Below are 16,549 nucleotides of genomic sequence, written 5' to 3'. Positions count from 1 at the left end.
TAAGTAGGACTTTAAAGTATTTTTACTTAAGTACTTTACACCACTGCTTGTATCTAAACTAAAGTAGATTGTTTTATACATCATTTGGGGTCTTTATAAGCTACAATATTAAGTCTTATACCAACAGTAGCATGTAAGTGCATCCTTGTGTGGGCTAATATAGTCAAAATTGTTGCCAGGGGCAAATTGAGCCATTGGCTATCAAAATACCCCATAAAAAAAATATTATTACATTGTCAGTTTTATGCATGACAAGCATAGTTTTTTGAAGACACCTCGCATCCGTATGATTAGTCATAATTATTCAAATGATGAAAAATGCCTTCCTCATCCCCCTCTAGGCCACAAATGAAGTGTTTACTTCCCAGGCATAATGCAAGGCACTATCACTGGGATATGAGGTTGAACCAGGGCCTGAGCCTATGTTAAAAGTATTTTTTAAAAGTGCAAAGTGTTAGAAATGTGTCCCTATGCTCAATTTACCCCAAAACCAAGTGACCACTTTTTTTGGACAAGCTGTGTTTTCAAAGGTGTTATGTTTACATGAATTCTGATTATTTCCAGAGATACATGACATCCTGAAATATATGTAAATATCTTTGTTAGAAAGAATACTATATTTAGCTTTACATAGTGATGCTGAATGTAAAAAATGGGTCAACATTCCCAACTCACCCCTACTAACCAGCCATAAAAATCAGCAAAATATAGAAATAAGAAGACTAGTGGCAGCATCAGTGTTATATTAAATAAGGCACTACATTCTCAACTGAAAAATAAAGTGGCAATTTGGCGAAGTTTGGCCATGCCAAAACATTCTAGGCACCTTTTTGGCTGAAACATAGCACAGATTATAGGTCTACTGCATGTAACGGAATAAGTAACAAAACAAATTGGTCAACATTTCTGGTCAAACGCGTTCGGTTTCACAACCCCAAACTTCCTTCCCTCCCTCTCTTCCTTCACTCATTCTTCCAGCTGGGCCAGTTTCTCTGGATCAGACTCGTACACCTCCTCCTCCTCTTCCTCCACCACCTCGATCCCATCCATAGTTTTCTGCAGTTGCTCTTTGATGCGGTTGAGCTCCAACAGTCCATTCTGAAGATCCTTACACACTTCCCTGATCTTCCCAGCGAACTCCGTCTTGGCTCCTTTGTTGAGCTCGATGGAGTCTTTTGCCAGGAAGAACACATCCAGGGCCAGGAAGAGACCCGACATTACTCCTGTGGTGACACTCATCACCTAAACAAAATTAAATTAGGACAAGCAAATCAGCACATGGAGAACATCAAGAATTTAACCATTTGTGATCTATTCTATATTGTTTGTTTTGATCAGTGTTTGTTTTCTTGTCTTTTCCTTTTCCCTATTTGAAACCCAATCTAGGGACGGATGCTGCATATTAGCGCCAACATGATTGTGCAGATCAGTGTAAACAAGCGTAACGGTAGAGTCAGTATCTCATGGCAAGGTAATCTGTATCTAGCAATGTCTTGTCTTGCATGCCTCGCAAATTCACCAAAGTAGCCTACAGTTCGCCTCTTCCTCTCTGGTTATATTTCAATTAAACAACTTTCCCCAGGCCTTTATAGCCTATCGTCTAGTCAGGCTATAACACAGAAAAAAAATGTTTTGTGATAACTGCACTGTGATCATAATTTTGTGCGTTTGAAAAGCAAGTATCCCAATTTAGTTGAAATATTTGAACCTTTAAACGTTCACACCCCTAATCTGTACCAAACAGATAATGTATCATCATCATCATGTACCTGGGCTGCCTTGGCCGCTCCTCCTGCCACGTTGAGAACCTGCACGGTGTTGATCAGACTGTCTGTGTTGATTAGTAATGCCTTGCCGGCCCGGCCACCCTCCTTCATCACGTGTTTGACATTCTGGTTGAGATATTTCTTAGAGATGCTGTCCACGTACTGATCAAAGTCCCACTCCTCCAGGGTCTCCATACCGACCTGAGGTGGATGGAGAGAGATGGAGAAAGAGAAAGCGCAAGGGAGAAATAAAAGGGAGAGTAAGAAAAGAAGCAACAACATGATATAAAGTCAGAGGTCAAGACACCCAAATTCCCCCTCCTCACCTCAGCTGCACACTGCTGTGTGAAGTTTCCCCTAGGCGCAGGTCTAGGATCAGCTTCCAAATTGAACCCTCACCATTAGTGGTGAAAATGCTAAACTTACCTAAGATCAGCATCTAGGGCAGGGATAGGCAACTAAGATTCAGCTGCGGGTCGATTTGTCAGAGTGGATGGTCGGGGGGCCGGAACATAATTATGATAATTTACACTGCAAATTGACCACAGCTAAGCCCAAAAAGACATTGCATTTGAAAATAAAAATTATTTCATACCTTGATTACATTGAGACATGATTACGTTTCTTTTTTTATTTGTGGGAATAAATGGGAACAGATTTCCTAAACCAAACTCACTTTTTGCTGAATTCCTGGTGATTTAATTTTTTTATTTATTTTTTACTTAAAACAAAAATTTGTGGGGCCAAAGAAAAATAACTCGCTGACCATTCTTAGCACGTGGGCCGCATGTTGCCGACCCCTGATCTAGGGACAACTCCACCCTTCACCCACCTGCAAAAAGTCCAGACACTCCTTGATATCCTTCATCTCCTCCTGGTAATCCTGAATCATCTTCTCCACCTTCTTCCTGTCTGTTTTGGAGTGCACTGTATCGGTAATATTTGCAGAGGCTGACGCTACCCCGCCCGCCGTCGCAACGCCGATGCCCACTGCCGTGACGATGAGCGACGTTCCCATGGTGAACGGCGCCAAGATGAGGCCAGTGATAGTGGTGATGCTCCCAGCAACGCTGGCGACTCCACCCCCCACGCTGGCCTTCACAGTCTTCTTGTGGAAGCTGTCGGCGGCATCGGCCAATGATAGGAGCTCCAGGATGCGTTGCTGTAAGGAGGCACCGCGCTGGTTGAAGAGACTCACAAAGAGACGGGCCGCCATGAAGACACGGTCCGCCACCGCCTCCACTGCCCTGAGAGAGAGAGGAAGGAGGAGAAAGAGAGTGATGGAAAAGGGAAGGACAAATAAGAAAAAGTGGAGAATAATTGAGAAAGAAAAGAGAGGGAGGGGTTTGTAAGAACTTGTATCCTTTTTCAAACAATAACACCTTGGGAATCCTGGAGAAATAAGTCTGATCTTGCTCTATAAATATTATTTGCAGTTCAGTTGGGTTCCCTAAAGACGTTTAATACACATTGTATGAAATCTCACATTGACAATTTCTCTTAAAACGTCATAACCAATGGGTAAATACATGAAAATGCTTACATCTCGCCTTCATCCGCTTCAAAGGTGTTGGACTCATTCCACGTTTCCCAACCTAGGGGGAGCAGAGATATAAGCTGTAGTTACTGTAAACAACGACAAGAGAACACACATATACATAAAAAAAAAATAGTGCTCTGTGCCAAACATACCCTCTACTGTTTGCCACCAATCCATAAGACCGTCCTCATTCTAAGAATAAAATACTATTAGTCACATACACATAATGCAGTATGAATACACAAACAAGGTATATTTTTATGTTCACCAGTGTCACAGTGAGTCATATGTTTTAAGGTTATATTGCGATGTAAAGCATACATGTACAATAACTACCATCCAGTGTCATAGTAAATTATGAAGTGTTATAATGCAACACAGGGCATGTAATATACATACATACATCCTTGCTGTCCAGTGAGTTTCCTGCACTAGGTACTGGCACTGCAGCCATCTCCAATGTCATAGTGTTATAATGCAATATAAGGAATGTCATAGTGAGTTCGGAAGTATCATAATGCAACATAGTACATGTGATACATACATCCTCACTGTCCAGTGGGTTTCCTTCACTAGGTACTGGCACTGCAGCCATCTCCAGTGTCTGGATCTCCACTAGGTCCGCCTGGGCTGTGGGCTGAGCATCAGTATTCTGTAGGAAAATGATGATGAATATAATTGAAGATATTATTAAATGGTAATATTATTCACATGAAAATTAAGAAAAGAAAACACCTAGTGTAAAAAAAGACAGGCATAACTAAGACCAAAAGGAAGAGAGTGAAAATATGGTTACTATAGCTTCATAGCCAAACAGGGCACCAGGGAGAATCCTTCGGATTCGGAATGTCTGCCAGAGAAACAAACAGACAGAAACATAAGAACACATGCCCTATGAAGAGGCCCTATGTAGGTGATGTACTTAAATAGGATGATAGTATTATAGTGTAGTACTTTGTGACAACTGCTGATGTAAAAATGGTTTATTAACTGGGTTGTTCGCGCCCTGAATGTTGATTGGCTGACAGCCATGGTATATCAGACCGCATACCACGGGTATGACAAAACATTTATTTTTACTGCTCTAATTATGTTGGTAACCAGTTTATAATAGCAATAAGGTACCTCTGGGGTTTGTGGTATATGGCCAATATACCACGGCTAAAGCCTGTATCGAGGCACTTAGCCCTTAGCCAAGGTATATTGGCCATATACCACAATCCCTCTGGCCTTATTGCTTAATTTTAAAATACATTTGATTGATTGTATAATATAATAGTATGATTAAACAACAAAAAAGTGACATACCCCAGTCCTTTTCTTATTTTCTTGTGGTGGTGGAGGACCACTTTTCACTGAAGAAGTTGCGTCACTGTCTGTGTACCACACGGTCTGTAACAAGTGATGGAGTAAGTTGTTATTTTAGCTAACCCTGTGCGGGAAATATACAATTGCATTTTATTTTGCAGGTGGGACATCATAGACGTGTTGTTGTACCTGATTCTCTGTAGGACTGAAGACGTTGGTGTCACTCAGACTGTCAGAACTGGAGGATGAATCGCTGTGTGACGGCTGAGTCTCCTGAAATGGAGAGGAAGGGAGTGTGAGGAAGAGAGGGGGAGTAATTAAATGTTTGCCATTTTGCATATAGTGACATTCTACCAGGTTTCACAAACCTCTCCTCGAGTACCCCCAGCCAGTCCACGTCTTTGATGAATTCCAGAACAGCTGATTCAAATGATCTCCTAATCATCAAGCCCTTCATTTGTTGAATCAGCAGTGCTAGTTCTGGAATACATTAAATAACTGGACTGGCTGGGGTTACTCCAGAACCGGTTTGGGAAACTCTGGTCTAAACTATCGGAACTTCCTTTGCAGTATGACAAGGGTGCGCAGGCTACCTGGGTCAGTGCTGTAGATTTGAATGGGTTGACTTTCTGCATCATTCCCTTGAACATCCCAGGGTTCTGAAAAACCAGGTGAACACAGAAATCACTTAGTAGTGATAATAAAATGTTCCTCGACTAGCACAGTTGTATTTCTATACTAAGACGATGTATGCCTCAGCACCTGGGATAAACGGGTTTACCTGTTTGCCTGCAGAACTGTTACTCTCAGCCAGACTGCCAGCACTGGAGGAAAGATCACTGTGTATGGACTGGGTGTCCTGAACAGAAGGCAGAGAGAGAAAAATAGTCCATTTGAATATTTAGCATAACTTTGCAACATGATACAGGTCGATCATAATCATCATGACTACCTGAATCGGTGTTGTAGATTTGAAAGGGTTGACTTTTTGCATCACTCCCATAAACATTCCAGGATTCTGCTGCTGCGAAACACAAGGTTGAACACATGACACACAAATCTTCTGTATGACAGAAAAAAAACGTCTTCAGGAGTATATCTTATTTATGCCTCATGAACAGGTTTACCGATTTGCTTTCTGGTATCTTTTCTGTGACATGGTGATCCACACTGTCGGTTGGAGGGTCTTCCTTTATCACCTAAAATACACACATATGGATACCAAATGTAAAACATAGTCGTGAATAGGAAAGGCCTTGTGTTCTGATAACCCTATACCTGTGCAGTTTACAGGTGGGACATTTCATGGATAGGTGTAGATGGTATATGCTAACTTTTTTGACTCATCACATATGCTGGTGCTACTATTTGACATCTGTCACTTTGTTCCTAGTTATATGTACATATCTACCTCCATTATCTCATTCCCCTGTACATTGACTCGGTACTGGTACCCCGTGCATATAGCCAAGTTATCGTTACTCATTGTGTATCTATTATTTGGTGTTTTACTTTTCTATTATGTCTCCATTTTCTTTGTCTCTGCATTGTTGGGAAGGGCCCCTAAGTAAGCATTACACTGTTAGTCAACACCTGTTGTTTATGAAGCACGTGACATACATATATATTTTATTTTGTATAGATGCTGTATTGTACCTGTCTTCCTGTAGAAGCCAGACTGTCAGCACTGGAAGACAGATTGCTGTGTATGGCCTGAGTATCCTGAAAAAGAGGAGAGAAATTAGGAAAACAGGGAGTTAGAGTATTTAGCACAACTTGGCATTTTACATAACCAAAAGCATCAGTCCAAAAATGTTTTATTGCAATATGATATAGCATTATCATCATCACCATAAGTACCTGATTCTGGGCTGTAGATTTGAATGGGTTGACTTTCTGCATCATTCCCGTGAACATTCCAGGGTTCTGCAAAAGCAAACCACATGACATACAAATCCCTTTCAGGATGATCAGCTCTTAAAGTTCTTCAACTCATTATTAGACTGCACATGGATAAACATCTTTACCTGCTTGGCTTCAGGTAGCTTCGCTGTCACTTGGTGATCTACTGTGTCTGTTGAAGGGTCCTCCTTTCTCACCTGAAACACACGCAAATAGATAACAAATGTGCAGAATAGTCTTCAATAGGCCTTGTGTGTAACTTGGTAGATTACAGGTAGGACATTATTTTGACATGTGCTGTACTTGTCTTTCTGTTGTGGTGTTTTCAGCCAGACTGCCAGCACTGGAGGACAGATCACTGTGTATCGACTGAGTGTCCTCAAACATGAGGAGAGAAAGGAAAGGGAGAGAGAGAAAAGAGGGAATTTTAATATTTACCGATTTGCATTAGTAACGTCATTCTAATTATCAGTCCAAAATATTACTATTAATTTGCAATAAGATACAGGGTGACCAAATGTATTTCAGGAGACTACTGTAATGTGACCAAGTGAACTCATCTTCACTACCTGTGCCCGTGCTGTAGATTTGAAAGGATTGACTTTTTGCATCATTCCTGTGAACATTCCAGGGTTCTGGAAGACCTGAAATGTACACAAGAGACACACAAAACACTTTTCAGTACAGCAGCAACAATACAATTTTACTCTACTCCCTAACATAGTCCTTTAGATTCAAGGATGAACAGACAGGTTTACCTGTTTGCCTTCTGGTAGCTTTTCCTGATCCACAGTGTCTTTTGGAGGGTCCTCTTTTCTCACCTAAAACACACACACACACACAAATGGGTACTAAATGTAAAAAACATAGTGTTGAACAACATAGTAGGATCAACTGGATTATGGCTAATACCTGTGTAGAGGACCTGAATGGGTTGATTTTCTGTGTCACTCCTTTAAACATACCCAGGGTCTGCAACACATACAAGCATCATGGTTCCCTCAATTATATCACACAGATTATTTTTTTTAAATTATTAACGAAAAGGACCAGAAGTCTGACAAGTCGGATTAGTTTAGATACAGAGTATGCAGAGCAGACATCTACCTGTTTCGCTTCAGGGACATTTCCATCCACAGTCTTCTCTGACACTGGATCTGTAGCTGTACTGGTTGTAGAGGAGGCCTGGGTGGAAGATAAGGATCAATGAGGATCTTTGGTGTTTGTTTCCACTAAAAATAGTAGCCTGTGCCTGTATTTATAAAGCGTCTCAGAGAAGGAGTGCTGATCTAGGATGACGTTCTCCCCATCTTATTCATTATGATCTGAAAGGCAAAACTGATCCTAGATCAGCACTCCTACAGTGAGGCACTTTTTGAATACAGTCCCTGGTCCCAGATCAGTTTATCCTGCCTTGCCAAAGAGAAAAATATTATATTTATATGCCTTGCCAACTCCTATGGTAGTTGGTGTGACAATGATCTTAGGAGTTTGCAAAGCAAAGGTAACTGAACTAAATGACTATCGCCCATAGCACTCACTTCTGTCATCATGAAGTGCTTTGAGAGGTTAGTTAAAACCTCTTAAGGATCCGCCACTTTTTTTAAATGTTCGCCTAAAATGACATTCCCAAATCTAACTGCCTGTAGCTCAGGCCCTGAAGCAAGGATATGCATATTCTTGGTACCATTTGAAAGGAAACACTTTTAAATTTGTGGAAATGTGAAAGGAATGTAGGAGAATATAACACAATATATCTGGTAAAAGATAATACAAAGAAAATAACAACCGTTCTTTTGTATTTTTTTGTACCATCAACTTTGAAATGCAAGAGAAAGGCCATAATGTATTATTCCAGCCCAGGTGCTATTTAGATTTTGGCCACTAGATGGCAGCAGTGTATGTGCACATTTTTAGACTGATCCAATGAACCATTGCATTTCTGTTCAAAATGTTGTATCAAGACTGCCCAAATGTGCCAAATTTGTTTATTAAGGATCATATCATCTCTATCTTACCTGACACCCTAGACCCACTTCAGTTTGCTTACCGCCCCAATAGATCCACAGATGATGCAATCGCCATCGCACTGCACACTGCCCTATTCCATCTGGACAAGAGGAATACCTATTGTAATGAAACACTTCTGACACCAATGTAATGAAACAGGGAGGGAGCAGGTCTCGAACCCTCGACCGTCTAGCCTGAAATCCAGCACGCTATCAACTGTGCCGCAAAAGCATGCTCGAGCGAGTCGATTTCTGACGCTTATAATCCCAGGGTCGTTACACTATGTAAGAATGCGGTTAATGGACTATAGCTCAGCATTCAACACCATAGTACCCTCCAAGCTCATCATTAAGCTCAGGGCCCTGGGTCTGAACCACGCCCTGTGCAACTGGGTCCTGGACTTCCTGATGGGCCGCCCCCAGTTGGTGAAGGTAGGAAACAACACCTCCACTTCGCTGATCCTCAACACAGGGGCCCAACAAGAGTGCGTGCTCAGCCCCCTCCTGTACTCCCTGATCACACATGACTGCGTGGCCACGCACGCCTCCAACTCAATCATCACGTTTACAGATGACACAACAGTAGAAGGCCTGATTAACAACAATAACGAGACAGCCAACAGGGAGGAGGTGAGGGCCCTGGGAGTGTGGTACCAGGAAAATAACCTCTCACTCAACGTCAACAAAATAAAGGAGATGATCATGGACTTCAGGAAACAGCAGAGGGAGCAAGCCCCTATCCACTTCGATGGGACTGCAGTTGAGAAGGTGGAAAGCTTCAAGTTCCTCGGTGTACACATCACTGACGATCTGAAATGGTCCACCCAAAGTGTGGTGAAGGTGGCGCAACAGCGCCTCTTCAACCTCAGGAGGCTGAGGAAATTTGTCTGGGCGCCTAAAACCCTCACAAACCTTTACAGATGCACAATTGAGAGCATCCTGTCAGGCTGTATCACCGCCTGGTACGGCAACTGCAACACCCACAACCGCAGGGCTCTCCAGAGGGTGGTGCGGTCTGCCCAACACATCACCGTGGGCAAACTACCTGCTCTCCAGGACCCCTACAGCACCCGATGTCACAGGAAGGCCAAAAAGATCAAGGACAACAACCACCCGAGCCATTGCCTGTTCACCCCACTATCATCCAGAAGGCGAGGTCAGTACAGGTGCATCAAAGCTGGGACTGAGAGACTGAATAACAGCTTCTATCTCAAGGCCATCAGATTGTTAAATAACCATCACTAGGCGGCTTCCACTCGGTTATGTAATCCTGAAACTTAGAGGCTGCTGCCCTAGATACAGTACCAGTCTGTCACGCCCTATTCAATCAATCAATCAATCATTCAAATGTATTTCTAAAGCCATTCTTACATCAGCTGATGTCACAAAGTGCTGTACAGAAACCCAGCCTAAATCCCCAAACAGCAAGCAATGCAGGTGTAGAAGCAAGGTGGCTAGGAAAAACTCCATAGAAAGGCCAGAACCTAGGAAGAAACCTAGAGAGGAACCAGGCTATGAGGGGTGGAGATTATAACAGAACATGGCCAAGATGTTCAAATGGAAATTATCTGATCTGTTTCACCTGTCTTTGTGCTCATCTCCACCCCCTCCAGGTGTCGCCCACCTTCCCCATTATCCCCTAGGCACTTATACCTGTGTTCTCTGTTTGTCTCTTGCCAGTTCGTCTTGTTTATCAAGTCAACCAGCGGTTTTTCACAGCTCCTGCTTTTCCCCAGTCTCTCTTTTTCTTGCTCTCCTGGTTATGACCTTTGCCTGTCCTGACTCTGAGCCTGCCTGCCTGACCACTCTGCCTACCCCTGACCCTGAGCCTGCCAGCCGTCCTGTGCATTTGCCCCTACTCTGGATTACCGACCTCTGCCTGACCTGACCCTAAACTTGCCTGCCGTCCTCTGTCACTACTCTGGATTATCGACCCCTGCCTGCCTTGACCTGTCGTTTGCCTCCCCCTGTTGCTGTAATAAACATTGCTTCTTCAACACAGTCTGCATTTGGGTCTTACCTGAAACGTGATACAGTCAAAAGTGTGAACACACCTACTCATTCAAGGGTTTTTCTTTATTTGTACTATTTTCTACATCTACAATAATAGTGAAGACATCAAAACCATAAAATAACACCTATGGAATCATGCAGTAACCCAAAAAAGTGTTAAACAAATCAAAATATACTTTATATATTAGATTCTTCAAAGTAGCCACCCTTTGCCTTGATGACAGCTTTGCACACTCTTGGCATTCTCTCAACCAGCTTCATGAGGGATGCTTTTCCAACAGTCTTGAAGGAGTTCATACATATGCTGAGCACTTGTTGTCTGCTTTTCCTTCACTCTGCGGTTGAACTCATCCCAAACCATCTCAATTGGTTTGAGGTCAAGTGATTGTGGAGGATAGGTCATCTGATGCAGCACTCCATCAACTCTCCTTGGTCAAATAGCCCTTACACACCTGGAGGTGTGTTTTGGGTCATTGTCCTGTTGAAAAACAAATGATAGTCCCACTAAGCGCAAACCAGATGGGATGGCACATCGCTGCAGAATGCTGTGGTAGCCATGTTGGTTAAGTGTGCCTTGAATTCTAAATAAATCACAGACAGTCAGCAAAGCACCACCACACATCACACCTCTTCCTCCATGCTTCACAGTGGGAACCACACATGCAGAGATCATCTGTTCACCTACTCTGCATCTCGCAAAGACACGGTGGTTGGATCCAAAAATATTAAACGGTGGATTTATCAGACCAAAGGACAGATTTCCACTAGTCTAATGTCCATTGCTCATGTTTCTTGGCCCAAGTAAGTCTCTTCTTCTTATTGGTATCCTTTAGTAGAGGTTTCTTTGCAGCAATTCGACCATGAAGGACTGATTCACGCAGTCTCCTCTGAACAGTTGATGTTGAGATGTGTCTGTTACTTGAACTCTGTGAAGCCTTTATTTGGGCTGCAATCTGAGGTGCTGCAATCTGAGGTGCAGTTAATGCAGAAACTGCAGAAACTCTGGGTCTTCCTTTCCTGTGGCGGTCCTCATGAGAGCCAGTTTCATCATAGCGCTTGATCATTTTTGCGACTGCACTTGAAGAAACGTACACATTTTCTGGATTGACTGACATTCATGTCTTAAAGTAATGACGGACTGTCGTTTCGCTTTGCTTATTTGAGATGTTCTTGCCATAATATGGACTTGGTCTTTTACTAAATAGGGCTATCTTCTGTATACCACCCCTACCTTGTCACAACACAACTGATTGGCAAAAACATATTAAGAAGGAAAGAAGAAATTCCAGAAATACATTTTTAACAAGGCACACCTTTTAATTGAAATGCATTCCAGGGGACTACCTCATGAAGCTGGTTGAGAGAATGCCAAGAGTGTGCAAAGCTGTCATCAAGGCAAAGGGTGGCTACTTTGAAGAATCTCAAATATAAAATATATTTTGATATGTTTAACACTTTTTTGGTTACGACATGATTCCATATTTGTTATTTGATAGTTTTGATGTTATTTTACAATGTAGAAAATAGTACAAATTAAGAAAAACCCTTGAATGAGTAGGTGTGTCCAAACTTTTGTCTGGTGCTGTACATAGACTTGAAATCACTGGCCACTTTAATAACGGAACACTAGTCACTTTAATAATGTTTACATATTTTTGCTTTACTCATCTCATATGTATATACTGTATTCTACCCTACTGTATTTTAGTCAATGCCACTCCGACATTGCTCATCCTAATATTTATATATTTCTTCATTTCATTATTTTACTTTTAGACTTGTGTGTATTGTTGTGAATTGTTAGATATTACTGTACTGTTACAGCTAGAAACACAAGCATTTCGCTACACCCGGAATAAGATCTGCTAAACGTGTATGTGACCAATAAAATGTGATTTGATTTGAGCAGAACTAACTGATCTGGGACTAGACTATGAAAATAGTAATCTATTTAACATTACTGATGTAGTAACCTGTGTTGTGGTTTTGAACGGGTTGACTTTCTGCATGACTCCCATCATCCCAGTCCTCTGTTGGAAAGAAACAAACAAAAACACAACTCATCACAATATCTACGTACAATGGGCAGCGAGAGCATGCTCAGTTGTAGCCTTTTATAACCTTGGTTTTGGGGAGCACCTCACTCTCATTGTTATTCTACTGAAAACAATCCTTTGATAATGGTTAACAGTCAATTGCATCAACCGCATCGTTGTATCGTCTGTAAAAACAACACAAACCTTTCGTTAGTGTTGTGTTCACAGACGATACAATGGGGATGTATTAGCTGCTCTTAGCAAAGTGAGCATATGTACATACACTGGCGTTGCTTTCAGTTGTACTGGGTTGCACAGAAACAGTCTGCTACCTGGGTTGTGGGATATTGTTTTGTTGAGTGCTGATGTGCGCTTTGTTACTTCCCGGTCATTGTTTGTTTATTGTTTTAAGTTTCACTAATAAAAGATGTGGAACTCGAATCATGCTGCGCCTTGGTCCGTCTATCCCAACAACCGTGACAAAGCCAGAAGTTAAATACAATTCCATTTCAACTTACTCTGCTAGTGGACAGGAAGGTTGGTCATTATGACGAGGGAATTTGAGACAAAATATCTAAAGGATTGTATTATTAAACAGACTTTCCAAACGTGGGTATGTCGTAGACCCACTTCCTCTCTGCTTATCTCAAAATAAACGTCCAACACAAGTTATTCCTTTTTTGTCCACTTATGGCGCATGTGCAGGACTTATATTTTGACATGAGGTAAGCAGAGAGGAAGTGGGTCTACAACACACCCACGTTTGGAAATTCTGTTTGATAATACGATCCTTAAGATATTTTGTCTCAAATTACCCCTGTCATAATGACCAAATATCCTACCCACCGGCACAGTAAGTTGAAATGGATTTGTATTTAACTTCTGTTTTCCTGTGGACTGTTTTTGTGCAACCCAATACAATTGAAAGCATTGCTAGTGAATGTAAATACACCCGCGCTGCTAAAAGCGGGCTATTTTAGGCTTAGGGGTTAGGTTTAGGGTTAGAATTAGTGTTAGGGTTAAGGGTCAGTGGTTAGGTTTAGGGAAAATAAGATTTTGAATGGGAATCAATAGTTGCTCCCCAAAAAGACCTCACAAGTATAGTAAGACAGAGCTGTGTGTGTGTCAGCATTTTAAGTCTCTCTTCTAATCAAATGGCTACCCAGACTATTTGCATTGCCCCCCCCCCCCACGCTGCTGCTACTCTCTGTTATTATCTATGCATAGTCAATTTAATAACTCTACCTACATGTACATACCTCAATTACCTCGACTCCGGTGCCCCCGCACATTGACTCTGTACCGGTACCCTCTGTATATAGTCCCGCTATTGTTACTGCTGCTCTTGAATTATTTGTTGTTCTTATCACTTACTTTTTTAGGTATTTTCTTAAAACGGCATTGTTGGTTAAGGGCTTGTAAGTAAGCATTTCACTCTACAGTCTACACCTGTTGTATTCGGCTCATGTGACAAATACGATTTGATTTTATACCTGTGAGTTACTGCTCGGATCACTCTCTTTGTTCAAGCCGTGTGGGGTTGGGTTGCTCATCTCCTGTGTGAAGACAGAAGACATCAATATCATGGACCAAATGAATGAATGAATGAATGAAAAACAAAAAGAACGATGAAAGAAACACTATTGTCCATTCAATAGGACACTTTGTATCAGGATTCACACTACCACATACACACATAACATGAGATCACTGGATTCAATGGGACATTGGGGGGGGGGGGTAAAAACAATGATACATTTATAACATTACTGTGCATAACAGTTTTTACAAATTAGTATTTAAACTACTACTACTCATTTTGATTGTTGTAAGAAATCATTGTCCCAATTAACCATATTAACAAACATTTCATTTTCAAACTTCACATTTCTCGAGTATAAGGCTACTTACCGTAATGAACGAGATCAGCAAAATGCCTGCGATAAGTGATCGGTATGTTCGATACTTTTCGGTTTATCCTTCCAGCTCTAGTGTGTGTATTCAGTGTCCTACCTCACTGCTGGGTCTGGGAGGAACCACTGGAGAAGACTTGTTGTCCCTTCGCGGACTATTCATACTGTGTTACATACACAAAAGTGACACATGAGAAACACATGACTCGAATAGGACACACACAATCAGGTAGTATAGCACCCTTGTGTTATATGTGTCCCTATAACCACTGATACCGGGTCAGATACATAACTACCTTGAGTTGACTTTGACTTGGCTAATCAATGTCAATACACAACACGACTGGGATATATTTAGCCTACTACAATAGCGTTGGTTGTTATCAACAATCACAACATTATGCAATACGATAATATGAAGCATTAAAGCCTACCTTTATATGGCACATATAAGTTATACTTGAGGTGTTACAGTAGAGCTGTAGAACACGCGAAGGAAAACACTTCTGAAAATCCGTCACTTCCCTTATGACTTGTCAAACTGGTTTTGCAGCGATGGGAACTAGCCTACTGACGCGGAATATGGTGAACATTGTTCTTTCTGCTCCGGTTTATGATAAGCTCATTTCATCCGAAATTCCGTCACTGCCCTTATGACTTGTCAAAGTAGTTTTGCAGCGATAGCCTACTATTGTTTTATTTATTTAACAAGGCAAGTCAGTTAAGAACAAATTATAATTTACAATGACGGCCAATTGTGCGCCACCCTATGGGCCTCCTAATCATTCAGCCTGGATTCGAATCAGAGGTTCGACCTCTTGCACTGAGATGCAGTGCCTTAGACCGCTGCGCCACACGGGAGCTCAACACAAACATGACTGCATTCAACGTTGTTCTTTCTGTTCCGGTTTATGATAAGCTAATTTTTATCACAATACACCAGACACTTGAGTCGAAACCCAACTCTAAAAGCCAAATGCCCTGTTTCTGCGCTGTGTGAAAAGTTTGAGATGTAAGAACTGAGAAGACCCGCCCACTAGTATTGATTTTTTTTTTGCCGTCAGAGTTATTGAGGAGGTTCGATTAATTTGGCCCGGGAGATACCGGGATATGGCCCGTCACATCATCGGGCGAAGGCTGGGAGGGAGGAGCGCCCATCTCAAATCAAACAGTAATTTGCACCGCTCGGTCATGTTGTCAACAAGGTTGCGTCATCCAGGAACATCTCTTCCATAAAATAAACGTTTGAATTTTCAAACTAGTTTTCATTGGGAAGGCAGATAAAGAATTTGTAAAGAAAAGAATCCTACTCATTAATACATGCGCTTAATTACATAACTTTTGTTTTAAATCGAACCGACTTTGCCTTCTGATAGAGTGAAGCACCTGTCCCACTGAGCTATAATAAGAACTAGAAACTGCCTCCAACATGTCCAACCATTGTTTTCAACATAATCTACTCTCTGTCGCATACAATGTTTCGTGGGGGCTGACATCTTGCTAGTTCCGGATTCAGGAGTCCATTAGTACATGCGCACTAGTACTGGAGCCCAGCCTGACGCCTGATGTCCACCAGATGCATATGTTGTCTAACCTGCTTTTCAACTAGTTAAAGCCAGCTAGGTGGAGTCTGTGTGTGTTCTTCTGTTTGTACCACCGCATGGTAAAACAACGCACAAATTGGAAATATTGAATGCATGTGGTTCACAGAGCACACCGTAACGTTCCGGACTGCTCCATTGACAATGAATTACTTCTCCAGGATGCAAAGAGTTTGATGCATCTGGTGGACATAACATTTAACATTTAAGTCATTTAGCAGACGCTCTTATCCAGAGCGACTTACAAATTGGACATGAGGCTTGAGCCCAGACATGCTGGAGTGGGGACCTGCATTCCACCACCGGATTGTGGATCTTGATTATAGGGGAGGGGAAATCTGCAGGCACAAAGCACAACCACTGGAAACATGAAAGAAATGTTGTCTGCAAGTACATTACTCAGGACTAAGACGACTGTGCTCTAGCTTGCTCTATATGTGCACCTCGGGAGACAGTTGGAT

General features: G+C 41.9%; 1 protein-coding gene and 1 long non-coding RNA gene across 5 annotated transcripts in view; one reads left to right on the top strand and one right to left on the bottom strand.

The window, feature by feature from the left end:
• Nucleotides 1–584: 584 nt before the first annotated feature.
• apold1b (apolipoprotein L domain containing 1b) lies at nt 585–15,251 on the bottom strand. Of its 4 annotated transcripts, none has more exons than XM_029760482.1 (25): nt 14,922–15,251; nt 14,486–14,651; nt 14,068–14,130; nt 12,512–12,568; nt 7,624–7,701; nt 7,429–7,488; nt 7,275–7,337; nt 7,086–7,160; nt 6,820–6,894; nt 6,642–6,713; nt 6,475–6,540; nt 6,271–6,336; nt 5,742–5,813; nt 5,567–5,638; nt 5,396–5,473; nt 5,208–5,273; nt 4,804–4,887; nt 4,615–4,698; nt 4,103–4,156; nt 3,851–3,958; nt 3,459–3,498; nt 3,310–3,361; nt 2,599–3,013; nt 1,770–1,967; nt 585–1,242 (listed from the first exon to the last, which is right to left on the bottom strand). In XM_029760482.1, exons 3-25 carry the CDS (start codon nt 14,125–14,127, stop codon nt 967–969), a joined length of 2,271 nt encoding a protein of 756 aa, XP_029616342.1. In that variant the 5' UTR covers nt 14,128–14,130; nt 14,486–14,651; nt 14,922–15,251; the 3' UTR covers nt 585–966. The 4 variants fall into 4 exon arrangements, with proteins under 4 accessions (XP_029616342.1, XP_029616339.1, XP_029616340.1 ...); XM_029760479.1 differs by having other exon boundaries at nt 14,588–14,651; XM_029760480.1 differs by having other exon boundaries at nt 5,567–5,635; nt 14,588–14,651.
• LOC115198513 (uncharacterized) overlaps nt 13,318–16,549 on the top strand; it is a 16,807-nt gene continuing 13,575 nt past the window's right edge. The window contains exon 1 of the long non-coding RNA XR_003879247.1: nt 13,318–13,427. This is a non-coding gene — a long non-coding RNA (uncharacterized LOC115198513). The remainder of the gene's footprint in view (nt 13,428–16,549) is intronic.

This window comes from Salmo trutta, chromosome 8 (assembly GCF_901001165.1).
Source record: "Salmo trutta chromosome 8, fSalTru1.1, whole genome shotgun sequence".
In the NCBI taxonomy this organism is placed as follows: Eukaryota; Metazoa; Chordata; class Actinopteri; order Salmoniformes; family Salmonidae; genus Salmo; species Salmo trutta.
The sequence above is the reverse complement of the archived record's forward strand: the minus strand, read 5'-3'. Positions and strand labels throughout refer to the sequence as shown.